The 14,114-nt window shown below is 37.9% G+C and overlaps 1 protein-coding gene across 5 annotated transcripts in view; it reads right to left on the minus strand.

Moving 5' to 3' along the window:
- Window positions 1-14,114, minus strand: part of FCHSD2 (FCH and double SH3 domains 2) — a 292,296-nt gene that overhangs the window by 42,966 nt on the left and 235,216 nt on the right. For all 5 annotated transcript variants that reach the window (XM_037740096.1, XM_017533100.2, XM_017533103.2 and 2 more), the window contains 2 exons: window positions 9,203-9,319; window positions 7,149-7,253 (listed from right to left, as the gene is read on the minus strand). In XM_037740096.1, the coding sequence (XP_037596024.1) occupies window positions 7,149-7,253; window positions 9,203-9,319 (222 nt within the window). The remainder of the gene's footprint in view (window positions 1-7,148; window positions 7,254-9,202; window positions 9,320-14,114) is intronic.

Here is a 14,114-nt window from a genome sequence, read left to right on the forward strand (position 1 = left end):
AAAAAAACCTAAAAAAAACAAAAAACAAACAAACAAAAATATCAGGAATAAATTTAACCAAGGAGGTGAAAGATCTCTACAAGGAAAACTACAAAACACTGATGAAAGAGATTGAAGAGAACACAAACACACAAACAAATGAATCCATGCTCATAAATCAGAAGAATTAATATTGTTAAAAGATCATACTACCCAAAGCCATCTACAGGTTCAGTGAAATTGCTATCAAAATCAATTACATTCTTTACAGAAATAGAAAAAAAATTCTAAAATTTATATGGAACCACAAAAGATGATGAATAGCCAAAGCAATTCTGAGCAAAAATAATAAAGCTGGAAGTAATATACTACTTGACTTTAGTAACCAAAATAGCATGGTAGTGTCATAAATACAGACATACAGACCAATGGAACAGAATAGAGGCCCCAGAAATAATGCACTTATATACAGCCAACCAATTTTCACAAAGATGCCAAGAATTCGCACTGGGGGAAGGACACCCTCTCTTCAAAAAATGCTGCTGGGAAAACTGAATATCCACATGCCAAAGAATGAAACTAGGCCTCTGTCTCTCACCATAGATAAAAATCAGCTCAAAATGATTAAAGACTGAGAACATAAGACCCAATATTATGGTTGAGCACAGTGGTTCATGCCTGTAATCTTAGCACTTTGGGAGGCTGAGGTGGGTGGATCGCTTGAGCTCAGGAGCTTGAGATCAGCCTGGGCTACATGGTGAAACCCCATCTGCACTAAAATTACAACAAAAGTGAAGGGATCACCTGAACCTGGGGAGGCCAAGGCTACAGTGAGCTGTGATCATGCCACTGCACTCCAGTCTGGGCGACAGTGACACCCAGTCTCAAAAAACAAAAAAAAAAACCATAGGGGAAATGCTTCTGGACATTGGTCAGGGCAGATTTTATGGCTGAGACTTTAAAGCCACAGGCAACGAAACGAAAAATAGACAAATAACGACTATATTAAATTAAAAACTCTATGCAGCAAAGGAAACAATCAACAGAGTTAACAGGTGACCCTACAGAATGTAAGAAAATACTTGCAAACTATTCATGCAACAAGAGACTAATATCCAGAATATACACGGAACTGAAACAACTCAATAGCAAAATACCACGTAATCTTATTAAAAAGTGCCCAAAGGATCTGTAACCATTTTTCTCAAAAGAAGACATAATAACCAATAGGTATATGAAAATATACTCAACATCACTTAGCATCAGTAAAACGCAAATCAAAACCTGATATCAAAACCAAAATCAGATATCATCTGACCCCAGTTAGAATTGCTGTTATTAAAAAGACAAAAAATAACAAGTGCTAGTGAAGATGCAGATGAAAGGGAACTCTTAACGTGCTGTTGGTGGGAATGTAAATTAGTACAGCCATTATGGAAAATAGCATGGAGGTTTCTCAAAAGACTAAAAATAGAACTACTATATGATCCAGCAATCCCTCTTTTGGGTATCCAAAGGAAAGAAAATCAGTATATCAAAGTCATACCTTCATCCCATCTTTATTACAGTACTATTCACAGTGGCCACGATGTAGAATCAACCTAAGCATCTACAATGAATAAGGTAAATGTGATATATGTACACAGTGGAATACTATTCAGCCATAAAAAATAATGAAATCCTGTCATTTACAGCAATATGAATGGAACTGGAGGTCATTATGCTAAGTGAATTAAGCCAGGCACAGAAAGACAAATATCACATGTTCTTACTCATGTGTGGGAGCTAAAAAATGTTAATAAAAGAAGTAAAGAGTAGAATGATGGTTATCAGAAGCTGGGAAGGATTGGGGGAAGGAGATGAAGAGAGGTTGGAGAATAGAAAGAAGCAAACAGACAGATGGAATAAGTTCTAGTGTTTAATAGCTTAGCAAGGCGACAATAATTAATAATTTATTATGTATTTCAAAATAACTAGAAAATTTGAAATGTTCTAAATACAAAGAAATTATAAAAGTCTGAGGTGATATCTTAATTACTCTAATTTGATCATTATACACTATATGCATGTATCAAAATATCACATGCACCCCATAAATATGTACAATTATTTTGTATCAATAAAATATTAAGAAGCCAAAAAAAGAAAATAAAGAGTGCCTAAATAAATGGAAAGACACATCATGTTCATGAATTAAAAGGCCTAATATTGTTGAGAAGTCAATTCTCCTCAAATTATTTGTGGATTCAATGCAATCCCAATCAAAATGCCCACAGTCTTTTTTGTAGAAGCTGATGGCAATGAGAATAGTCCAAATAATTCTAAAACAAAAATAGTGTTGGAGGAATTATATTATCTGATTCCAAGACTTATAATGTCATTAAGACTGTGATACTGGCATAAGTACAGACATATAGACCAACGGAACTGAATACAATCTAGAAAATATTCATACATATATGATTAGTTGTTTTCAATATACATGCAAAGGTAATGAGAAAAGCATACTCTTTAAACTATGATGGTGGAACAACTGGCTATCTGTATAGGAAAAAAACAAAACAAAAGAAAACCATGATCCTTAACTCATAACAGACCTTAACAAGTCAACTTGAAATGTTTAGGATCATACTCCACAAAGAAAAGCTTAAACTATTTAACACTTCTAGAAGAAAACGTAAGAGAATATATCACCGCCTTTATCAGGTGAAAATTCCTTAGAACATAAAAAACAATAATCATAAAGGATAAAATTCATAAATTAGATCTCATCAAAATTAAAAGTTTCCAATCTGAAAAATGAAAAGGTAAGCCAAAGACTGGAGAAAATATTTACAATACATGTATCTAAGCAATAACTAGCATCCAGAAAACATAAAGAATTGTTATAACTCAGTAGTAAGACCAATCCAAATTTAGGCAAAAGATATTAACAAATACTTTACCAAAGGGGATATATGAATGGCCAATAAACTTATAAAAAGATGTTCAGCATCATTAATGTTACTAGTCTGTAGTCAAATGCAATTCAAAACCACAGTGAGATACCATTACACACACACTCAAATGGTTAAATTTAAAAAGACTGACAAGTCGGGGGCAGTGGCTGATGCCTGTAATCCTAGCACTTTGGGGGGCCAAGGGAGGCGGACTGCTTGACCCACGAGTTCGAGACCAGCCTGGGCAACATGGCGAAATCCCATCTCTACAAAAAAAAAGAGAAAAATTAGCCGGGCATGGTGGTGTGTGCCTGTAGTCCCAGCTACTCAGGAGGCTGAGGCGTGCACCAGTAGTCCCAGCTACTCAGAAGGCTGAGGTGGGAGAATCGTTTGAACCCAGAGGTTGAGGCTGCAGTAAGCTGAGATCACGCCACTGCACTCCAACCTGGATGATAGAGTGAGACCCTGTCAAAAAAAAATTTTTTTTAATGAGGTCATAATAATACCCAAGGAAAAAAAAATACCCATTTATCTCTGCTGGAGGTGACTAGCACTTGCTAATAGCAAAGAGGAAGGAAAGATCTTTATCATGGAAAGATCTGGTAGCATACCACCTTATTAAGTGACTACTCTCAGTATCATTAATAGTGGGACAACTTGATATTGTGATTATGTGATGAAAAACATTAACATCATCTATGAACTATTTTGCCTAAAATACTAACCTGCCTCTAATCAGATCTTAAGACCTAACTTCCATTTTACAGAACACAATTAATTCGTCAATCTAACAAACACATAAAGCCAGTATTGCAAGATACAATAGTTGAATCTAGATGTTAGGAAATACATGTTTATTATTCTTTTTTTTAATAGTCAATGTACAACATGTTTATTCTTCGTATTTTCTGTATGTTTGAAAATTTTCAGTAAAAAATGAAATAAGTGATTAGTCAAGAGGTCTGCTAACAGTGTGAATACAGTGAAACCTCACAATAATAGGAGGTAATGTAAATTTGGAAATAATGTGATTAGAAATGTACCTATATTTATCTGTATAGATGTACTTACTTACTTAGAGATAGGGTCTTGCTCTGTTCCCCAAGCTGGAGTGCAGTGGTCCAATCATGGCTCACTGCAGACTGATCTCCCAGGATCAAGCCTCTGCCTCCCAAGTAGCTGGGACTACAGGTACATGTCACCACACCCAGCTAATTTCTTTTCATTTTTGTAGAGATGAGGTCTCACTGTGTTGCCCAGGCTGGTCTCAAATTCCTGAGCTCAAGTGATCTTCCTGCCTCAGTCTCCCAAAGTGTTGGAATTATAGGCATGAACCACTGCATCTGGCCTAAAACTTTTGTTTTAATAGCAGCATCACTCTTGTTATTAACTTTGAAATAATGAGGCCTCACATTTTATATAACCAGCTTTATCTCTTTTGTATAGGTATATATAATAAATAAAGTAAAAGTTTAACTATCAAATGAAAAGAGAAAAATCAATGGAGATGATATACAGGCAGAAGAAAGGAAAAGGGTATGTGCAGAAACCTTTATTGTTAATTCCTTTGAAGACTCTCTTGGTCTAGTCTATCCAAAAATTTTATTATGATAAGCCTGTAAGCACTACTCCAATAAATATGCCGTCATATTTACTGGCTAATTTTAGTTAGGCTATTTTTCATATCTGGTAAGTGGAAACCAAGTGAGAGATTATTTTATGCTAACAATAAAATTAATTAAATGCTACAGATATTCAAAAAAGAAAATGGAACTGCTATCATGGTTTTAGCATACTATATTCCACATTTTTGGTAAGAAAACTGTCAGAATGCAGATGTAAAATTAGAAGACGTAAGACATCATGTGACAAGAATTTCACTTCATGTTTTTAGTTTGAAACTAACAAACACAGTCTAGTTTAGCACACTATGAAAATAATAGGTCATTCGGCCTAAATAAAGACTCTGTGCGCCCATTACCCACTACTGCTACTACTAGGGATGGTGGGAGGTTTGGTGGAGTTAGGGTACTGGTTGGTGACACCACGCATGGAGTCTAGAAATGGAAAATACACAAAATGTCCTTCAGAAAATCTCTGACATTTGTCTCAAAATTATTACTCCTGCTCCACCAAGGTTCTGAAAAACTGGCTTCATCTAGAGCATGGAGAGACGAACAACAGAAATAACTCTACCATAGGCCAGTGTTTCTTGGAGTAGGCGAGGGCTTGCCAACACTACTTGGCCAGCACCCTAGCACAGTGGTTTAGCCATGACCCTGAATTCAGAGAGGAAAATGACTAGTAACTGTACACCCTGCCCTCCTCATTATGGAAGTTGTCGATTAGACTGTGCCAGGAATGAAGTGGAAGTAGGGTTACTAGGGTTTTTCTAGCCCAAGCAGATGGCAAGCCTGTTCTGATTCAGATCACTTCAATGGGGCTGTGCCAAAAACATGCTCATATTCTCTATGCTTGCCTACACTCTCTCCCTTTACCCCACAACCAGTGAAGCACTTTCTCAAAACCTCTAGAGTTCTAAGGGAGTGTTAGAAAACCACTAATTTAGATTAAAACTTAAACCAATGCAGGGATTCCTTGTATGGGGAATCCCTATTTATTTCCCTGAAAGATGCGTGCCCAGAATGTTTTCACACACTTACAGACTGCACTATGTCCCAGGGGTGCTTATTCTGTCTTTGGGAAGATCTAACTACTAGAAAGTACTTCTCAGTACTAAACTCACATCTGCTTCCTTCCTACCTGTACCTTTTGGTTCAAGTTCTACCTCTTGAAGTTGCATGACATCAATCTGATCTGCTATCCCCTTTTCTCTGACTAATCAAATACTATTGATCTGCCAGTATACATCTTAAGTCTGCCTCTTCTGTGTTACCTCCATAACAATCCCCACTAGAGTGATTTCTGTGTTCTCTGGGTTCTTTAACTATACTTTATGCACCACTCCTCAGCACTTACGCTTTACCATCTTACTTATCTTTGGCATTCTTTATGCCTTTCTAACAAGAACATAATCTTTTGATGGCTAACGGGTGTCAGTCTTTCATAAATATTTACCTCCATAACCCTTTAACACGTTGCTGCTGAGTAGATAAAAGTGTGTGCACAGGTCCTCAATGAACTGGCCCTAACTACGATGAGTTTACTTACTTTCTACCACATTTCCTCATAAAAATCCTCTACGCTAGCCGGGCACGGTGGCTCATGTCTGTAATCCCAGCACTTTGGGAGGGTGAGGTGGGCGGATCACAAGGTCAGAAGATCACGACCGTCCTGGCTAACACAGTGAAACCCGAAACCCCTTCTCTACTAAAAATACAAAAAATTAGCTGGGTGTTGTGGCGCATGCCTGTGGTGGCGCTACTCGGAAGGCTGAGGTGGGAGAATTACTTGAATCTGGGAGGTGGAGGTTGCAGTGAGCCGAGATTGCACCACTGCACTCCAGACTGGGCGACAGAGCAAGACTTGGTCTCAAAATAGAAAAAAAAATCCTCCACTCTAATCACATCCAGCTACCAAATTATACCCTGTGTCTTCCTCATTTGCTAATATTTTCTTGTTTCCTATCTCAACCTCTCCCTATGAACAGCAGGGAGTACCTCAGGCATATGAACTCTAAACACTATACATAAAATGTACATTTTTGTGTGTGGGGGAGAATGTTTCATACAACTCTCAAAGGTCTCATGACTCCACAAAAAATTAAAATCCACTATTATAAATTTTTTCCCATCTCTGCTTAACCAAATCTACCCTATTCCTAAAAGCCTAGGTCATGCCACTGGATCCAGGGAACCTTCCATATGGGGGAGATTTCCTAAGCTCTGAACATATATATAGATCTCGCTATATAAGGAAATAGATATATCTAAATTGATATATACATATATATATATAAATTTTTCTACCATTAATTTCTGTGGTTTATTATGTACCTTGTAGAAATTTTAAAATTAGTGTCTTCATTGTGACTTAAATCTGTGTTTAATGTTACATGACTGTAAACTTTATAGCACGTTCAGTGTCTTTGTGTTATAGGTACTGCCTTCCACAGAGCAGGTACTTAACAAATACTACTGTGGACATGAATGAAGACACTGAATCACCTTCATCTCAATGCATGAAGAAACTCAGTTTTAAAGGCGCATATCACAGCTGTGACAGTGTCATTAGATCTGGGCAAAATGCCACAATTAGCTGCCACTTTACCTCTGCTTTACGAATATTTTCTCTAGCTTCATCTATTTTCTGTTCCAGCTCTGCTCGGCTTTGTTCTGATACAGCAACTCCATGACACTCCAGATCATTTAGAACCTATTAAAGAAAATGGGACAGTAATGATGATTGTTTTTTACTTTTCACCTTCCTTAAGTGATTATTTAGGTAATTCAAAAGGCTTCAGTGACTAGTAGCCATATATTTTTTTCATTTATTTATTTTTTGAACATTTTGAAATAATTATAGACTTACTAGTAGCAAAATTACTGCAGAGAGTCCCTTCAGTGGGGAAGCCTGTGAGATAACCAGGACCAGCCACGATCTGATTGCTGCCACATAAGAGACCCCAAGGGAAAACTGCTGAGGCCACCCCATACTCAGATTAGTGAGACAAAATCATAATGTAAAAACCCTCTTGTTCTATGACATTAAGTTTGAGGTGATTTGTTAAGCAACATTACATAAGTGGTACATTGAATCTGAGATGCCTGTCGGATAGTGAAAAGAAGATGTCAAAACAGGCAAGAGACTATATGGATATATAGTAACAGCAAGGCCCAATGTTAGAGATATTAATTTATGATTTGTTGGTAAAGTAAAACCATGGAAGTGGTTGAGACTGCATGTATGAGGGTAAAGAATAAGAAAACAAGATAACCAAGTGCAGAAATCTGAGAAACTGAATATTTAATTGTTGGATGGAGAAAGAGGAACCTAGGAAAAAAATCGACGTATGGCCAGAAAGGCAGAAGGAAAGCCAGGACAAAGCCAGGTTGAATCGTGGATTTCTAGAGAAGATAACATTTTAAGACAAAGAGAGTTGTCAATTGTGATGAAACTGCTGACAGATTAAGAAATATGAGAAATCAAAGTGTCCATTTTGAAGCTAGCAACACAGAATTCATTGGTGATTTCGGTAAGCTTAGATTATGAAGCAGTACAGGGGATGGAAAGGAAAGGAAAGCTCAAATGCAATGGGCTGAAAAGTAAGTGGGCGGTGAGATTCTATAGAATAAGCATAGGCAATTCTTTTAAGAAGTAGGATGTGAAGGCAAAGAATGAGAAGGATATAGGTATCAATAAATGAAATAGAGAAAAAAGTACTATGCTTAAAATAATTTCTTTGTGCTTAGGGTTTAGTCTTAGAGATATATTTTCTTTGTTTTCTTTTTTTTTGAGACAGGATCTTGCTCTGTCACTCGGGCTGGAGTGCAGTAGCATGATCTTAGCTTACTGTAACCTCCAACCTTCTGGGCTCAAGAATCCTCCTCAACCTCAGCCTGCTGAGTAGGTGGGAAGATAGGTGTATGCTACCACGCCTGGCTAATTTTTAAATTTTTTTGTAGAGACCGGGTTTTTGCTATGTTGCTCAGGCTGGTCTCAAATTCCTGGCTCAAGCAATCCACCTGCCTCAGCCTCACAAAGTTCTGGGTTACAGGCATGAGCCACTGTGCCCAGCCAAACACATATTCTCATAAAACCTATAATTGTGTCTTCAAAAAAAATGTCTTGAGGGACAAAAACCTACATTCAACATATGTCTCTTCCTCTGCCCATAATACACTATCACAGCTTTTCTTCGGCAATTTTATGGTAAACAGGTGAGTAACTGTATTGCTGATGGAGGGCTTAAGGACATCCAACATGAGTAGAGAGCTGACAGCATACTGCTGAATGTTGAGAAGGTACAGAAAAAACACATCTAATGCTTGAGCAAAGAAGTTTGAGACTAGCCTGGGAAACATGGCAAGATCCTATCTCTACAAAACACCTAAAAACAATTAGTTAGGCATGGTGGCATGTGCCTGTGGTCCCAGCTACTTGGGAGGCTTAAGTGGGAGGACTGCTTCTGCCCAGGAGGTTGAAGCTGCAGTGAGCCATCTTCACTGCCTTTCAGCCTGGGTGACAGAGAAAGACACTATCTCAAAAACAACAACAACAAAACACATATAGGGTATTTTTCACATTTAATAAAACTCAGCTTCTTAAACTGGTTTGACATTTGGCTTAAGGTGAACGTAGCTAGGACTTTCTCTTATACTTACCCGTTGTTGGTGAACAATGTTTTTATGCTCACGTGCCACACGTGTGGCCCATTTTCGAGCTTCCTTATTTAGACTGTGCTCCTCTGTGGTCCCAGTTTCTGATTCTAATTGTCGGCTCTACAACACAAGAGAGAACAAAGATAAAAATACTGCTATCCTTATTGCAACCACCACTGCTTTGTAGATGGATCAGAGGGCCTTCACTTAATCAGCACTCAAAACATGAGGCATGCTCCACTACTGCTGGAAGCAATGTCTTAACGTCACAGAAAGATACCAGAAGAGTAAGACAACAGGATGAAACCATTAAAGACCATAAGCTTTTTGTCTTATACCGTCGAACACAAAAGCATAATTTCTAATACTATGGACTTATCTTTTTGGTGTGGACTTATCTTTTTGGGTGTGATGGAATTATCTTTCTGAAGGGGAAGGAAGCTAGTTAAGGTAAGCAAAGAAGAAAAAAGTATTCATGCCAATCTACTATGATGCTAAAATCATTGCATAAATAAAAATGGAAACAATCTAATAGTTTTAATGTGAGTAAAGAATCGTTAAAGAGAAGTAAGAACAAAACAATAAAATAACAGCAACACAATCCTGTACCGCCCCCTTGCCCCAGGATACTGGATTTCATCAAGTTCGAGGTCCATCATCAACTTGCCACCAAACTTCAAGCCAGCTTTTGCCCTTTCTCTAGGATTTAATGTCTTCATATGAAAGATAAGGGTGCTAGATCAAATGATCACCAAGGGTTTCTTCTAGCTCTAAAATGCTATGATTCTGATTTACAAAGAACAAACCGCAAAATCGAAATAAACAATAGTAATAGCTAACTCCTATTGTGCAAGGTACTACGGAAAGTGCTTCACGTAACATTTTTTTTTTAAACAGGCTTAATGATGCGGGTCCCAAACCATTTTATATATAGAAAAGAAAACAAAGGCTCAGAGAGGTTAAGTAATTTTTCCCTGGATGGCCTAGATATTAACTGTTACAATCTTAATTGTCTGATTCCAGAATCAGAGCTATTAAACACAAAACTCTTGCAATCCTCTCTCAATTCTTAAAGACCCATGAAAAACAAAGTTTATTGGGATAATTAGGAAATTAAAAAAAATATCAATTACTCAAAGAGGTTTTTAATAGAGAAAGAAGCAAAATTATAGAATGAAAAGAATTTTAGAAATTCTGATCATGGCTCACTGCAGCCTCAACTTCTGGGCTCAAGTGACGTTCCCACTTCAGCCTCCTGAGTAGCTGGAACTACGGGTGTGTGCCACCACGCCCAGCTAATATATTTTTTTTTTCCCCTAGAGACAAGGTCTCACTATGTTGCCCGGCTCAAGTAATCCTCCAAAGTATTGAAATTACAGGCATGAACCACCACACCTGGCCTAGTAATTCTTTTGCAAGATCTTGTAACTCAAAATTGATAAGTTACAAGATCTCGCAAAAGAATTACTAGGATTTTAAAAATTAATATTTTTGTTTGGGGAATTGTGATGAGGCAGGGTTTAAAGTTTTTTACTCTATACAGACATTCCAGCTAAAACTAGATTATAACGATGACAAATGAACTGAAATAGAGCAAAATAATCAAAATTCAAATTAACTATTTTTAAACTTGTATTTTATATTTTAATTCATTCTTTGGATTATCAGAAGTCTGGGAATTAACTTTATTATTATTATTATATTTTGCTTTGCAAATGAATCTGGGCATTCAAATTTACATCTGTTCTCAAAATCAGGAACATTAAAATGTTAAACTCTGGATATAGATACAAATGAAATGAACATAGCTAGAGGAATGTAATCTGTAAAAGTAGAAAGATATATTCTGAAGGGTCCAAGAATAGGTTTTTGAGTCAGATAGACAGTTTGAAACCACTGTATGCCATTTTATGGTACTACTAGCTTTATGATCTTGGGCATGTTAATTATCTGAGTCTTAGCTACATCTGAAAACTAGTGAAAATGTCACCTATCTCCATAGGTTTGATAGGCTATAATGAGGTAATATTTTAAACATTCTGGTATAGTATCTACATAATATCTTAAGCATCCAGTCATGGTAACTGTTAATGTTAAAGACCCAATTGAAAATTACTTGAAACAAAATTTTCTCATTACTGTTTATAAAAAAATTTAGGTAATTCATAGGTTCTTGGTAGCCTAAACAATGAATCCAAAACAAAGATTGAAGATAGATTGAAAGATTAAGGCGGATCTCAAAGAGAATTAATTTGTAGGGAGCAGTTAGATGAGAAAGGAGGCAACTGATGGAGACATTTAATTTTTATTACTGAGTAGCATTTTAGGAATAGGTAAAGGGGTTTAAATTGTGTACTGGCTGCAGATGGGCCATAACCCAATTTGCCTTACAAAATTTATACCTTTTTATTGAGTATTCACTGTGCTCAAGATAGAGCTTTTCCCTTATTTTTTATGTGTCTACTAAGGCCTACAAGATTGGAAGATATGGCTTTGAAATCCTTTGTTTAGGGAATGACACGTAACTAAAATTCCAAATTAGTTTATTCTTTTCATGAGTTCTGAGATCAAGCCATGGAATATATGTGGAAGCTCCTTAGGCACAGGTCTTGACAACTGAGAATTTCATACAAGGCGAATACAGCCCAGGGTGTTAAACAATACACAGAGAAATGTTCCAATACCACGTGTACTATCAAAGATCAATATAAATCAGGATCTAGTATAGGTCATAATAATAATTATAATTATTATTTTGAGACAGTCTCACATTGGCTAGCATAACCTCAGCTCACTGCAACCTTTGCCTCCTGGATTCAAGTGATTCTTCTGCCACCTGCCTCAGCCTCCCATGTAGCTGGGACTACAAATGCATGCCACCATGCCCGGCTAATTTTTTGTATTTTTAATAGAGATGGGGTTTCACCATGTTAGCCAGGATGGATAATAATTTTTTTTTAAGATGGTGGTATTAGCAGTGGTTGATTCCAACCAAAAAACCATAACAACAGCTTCTTTTTAAAATGCTGGCAAGGCCGGGTGCGGTGGCTCAAGCCTGTAATCCCAGCACTTTGGGAGGCCGAGGCGGGTGGATCACGAGGTCAAGAGATTGAGACCATCCTGGTCAACATGGTGAAAACCCGACTCTACTAAAAATACAAAAAATTAGCTGGGCGTGGTGGTGTGTGCCTGTAATCCCAGCTACTCAGGAGGCTGAGGCAGGAGAATTGCCTGAACCCAGGAGGCGGAGGTTGCGATGAGCCAAGATCGCACCACTGCACTCCAGCCTGGGTAACATGAGTGAAACTCCGTCTCAAAAAAAAACAAACGAACAAAAAAAAACGCTGGCAAATTTATTTTTATTTTTTATTTTTTTAGAGTCTTGCTCTGTCACCCAGACTGGAGTACAGTTGCACTATCTTAGCTCACTGCAACCTCTGCCTCCTGGGTTCAAGAGATGCTCATTCCTCAGCCTCCAGAATCACTGAGATTACAGGTGTGCACCACCACGCCCAGCTAATTTTTTGTATTTTTAGTAGAGATCAGGTTTCACTATGTTGGCCAGGCTGGTCTCGAACTCCTGTCCTCAAGTGATCTACCTGTCCTTGGCCTTCCAAAGTGCTGGGATTATAAGCGTGAGCCACCGCGGCTGGCCTAGTTCATTCTTTTAACATTTTTCTTTTCTTTGGAAGACGGTGTCACTTGATTGTCCAGGCTGGAGTGCAGTGGTGCAATCATGACTCACTGCAGCCTTGACCTCCTGAGCTCAAGAAATCCTCCCACCTGAGCATCCCAAGTAGCTGAGACCACAGCATATGCCAGCACACTTAGCTAATTTTTTGATTTTTAGTATAGATGAGATCTCATTATGTTACCTAGGCCATCTCAAACTCCTGGCCTCAAGTGATCCTCCTGCCTTGACCTCCCAAAGTGCTGGGATTATAGGCATAAGCCACCATGCCCAGCCCAATATTTTTCCTTTATCTTTAAACAATGCTTTTGATACAAAAATTAGCCAGGTGTGGTGGCGCATACCTGTAATCTCAGCTACATGGGAGGCTAAGGCAGGAGAATTGCTTGGACCCAGGAGCTGGAGGTTGCAGTTCAGAATGCGATTTGAACTAATGAGAGGTTATAGCTCAGGGTTTTATGCAATATATGGTATATAGATCACTTTTCAAAAATCTGGAAAATTCTGAATTTTGAAATACATTTGGCCTAAGGCTTTCGATAAGAGCCTATAGACTTTTAAGTCACATATTCAAATATACCACACACCCTGGAGAGGAGTGGGACAGTGCCTCTTAAGAGACATAATTTATTCTGACTACGCTTGGATAGCAGAACCTCCACCTGGAAAGAAGTGGGAACTCATCTAGATAAATTGAGTGTGCCTGGTCTCTCAGATGAGTACCACTGGAGAACAACTGGTATGGACTGAGCCTTGGGACAATTCTAAAAAACGGCACACCTGGGGAAAAGGAATATACCCATTAAGGCTGGGGGTGAAGAAATGATGAGAACTCTAAGAAAGGAGCTTTTCTTTTGTCTTGGGTTAGAGTACCAAAGGCAAACCTTAGCAAAAAATATGTCCCTGAGTAATGACATGAAAGTAAAACAAAACAGCAATAAAAACCTTGTGTCTAACACCTTCTAGAACATACCTAGAGGCATTAGACGGAACAGCCTTATAAAGAGTATGCCTTTATTTTGGTAGCTCTTACAGAGATTTTGCTTTAAGAGCTATAATCACAAGCTAGATAGGGGAACTTCCAGGCTTCTATGAGTCAGCACATAACTGATGCTTCTGTGCAAAGACCTAGCTACTCTGGATGGTTAGGCAAGCAGCCAGATCAGGAGAAAGGGACTACACCAGTAGAGGGCCTATCATATAGATGGTAGACTTTCTTTTTTT

The sequence above is a fragment of the Cebus imitator genome, unplaced genomic scaffold (assembly GCF_001604975.1).
Source record: "Cebus imitator isolate Cc_AM_T3 unplaced genomic scaffold, Cebus_imitator-1.0 Scaffold79, whole genome shotgun sequence".
In the NCBI taxonomy this organism is placed as follows: Eukaryota; Metazoa; Chordata; class Mammalia; order Primates; family Cebidae; genus Cebus; species Cebus imitator.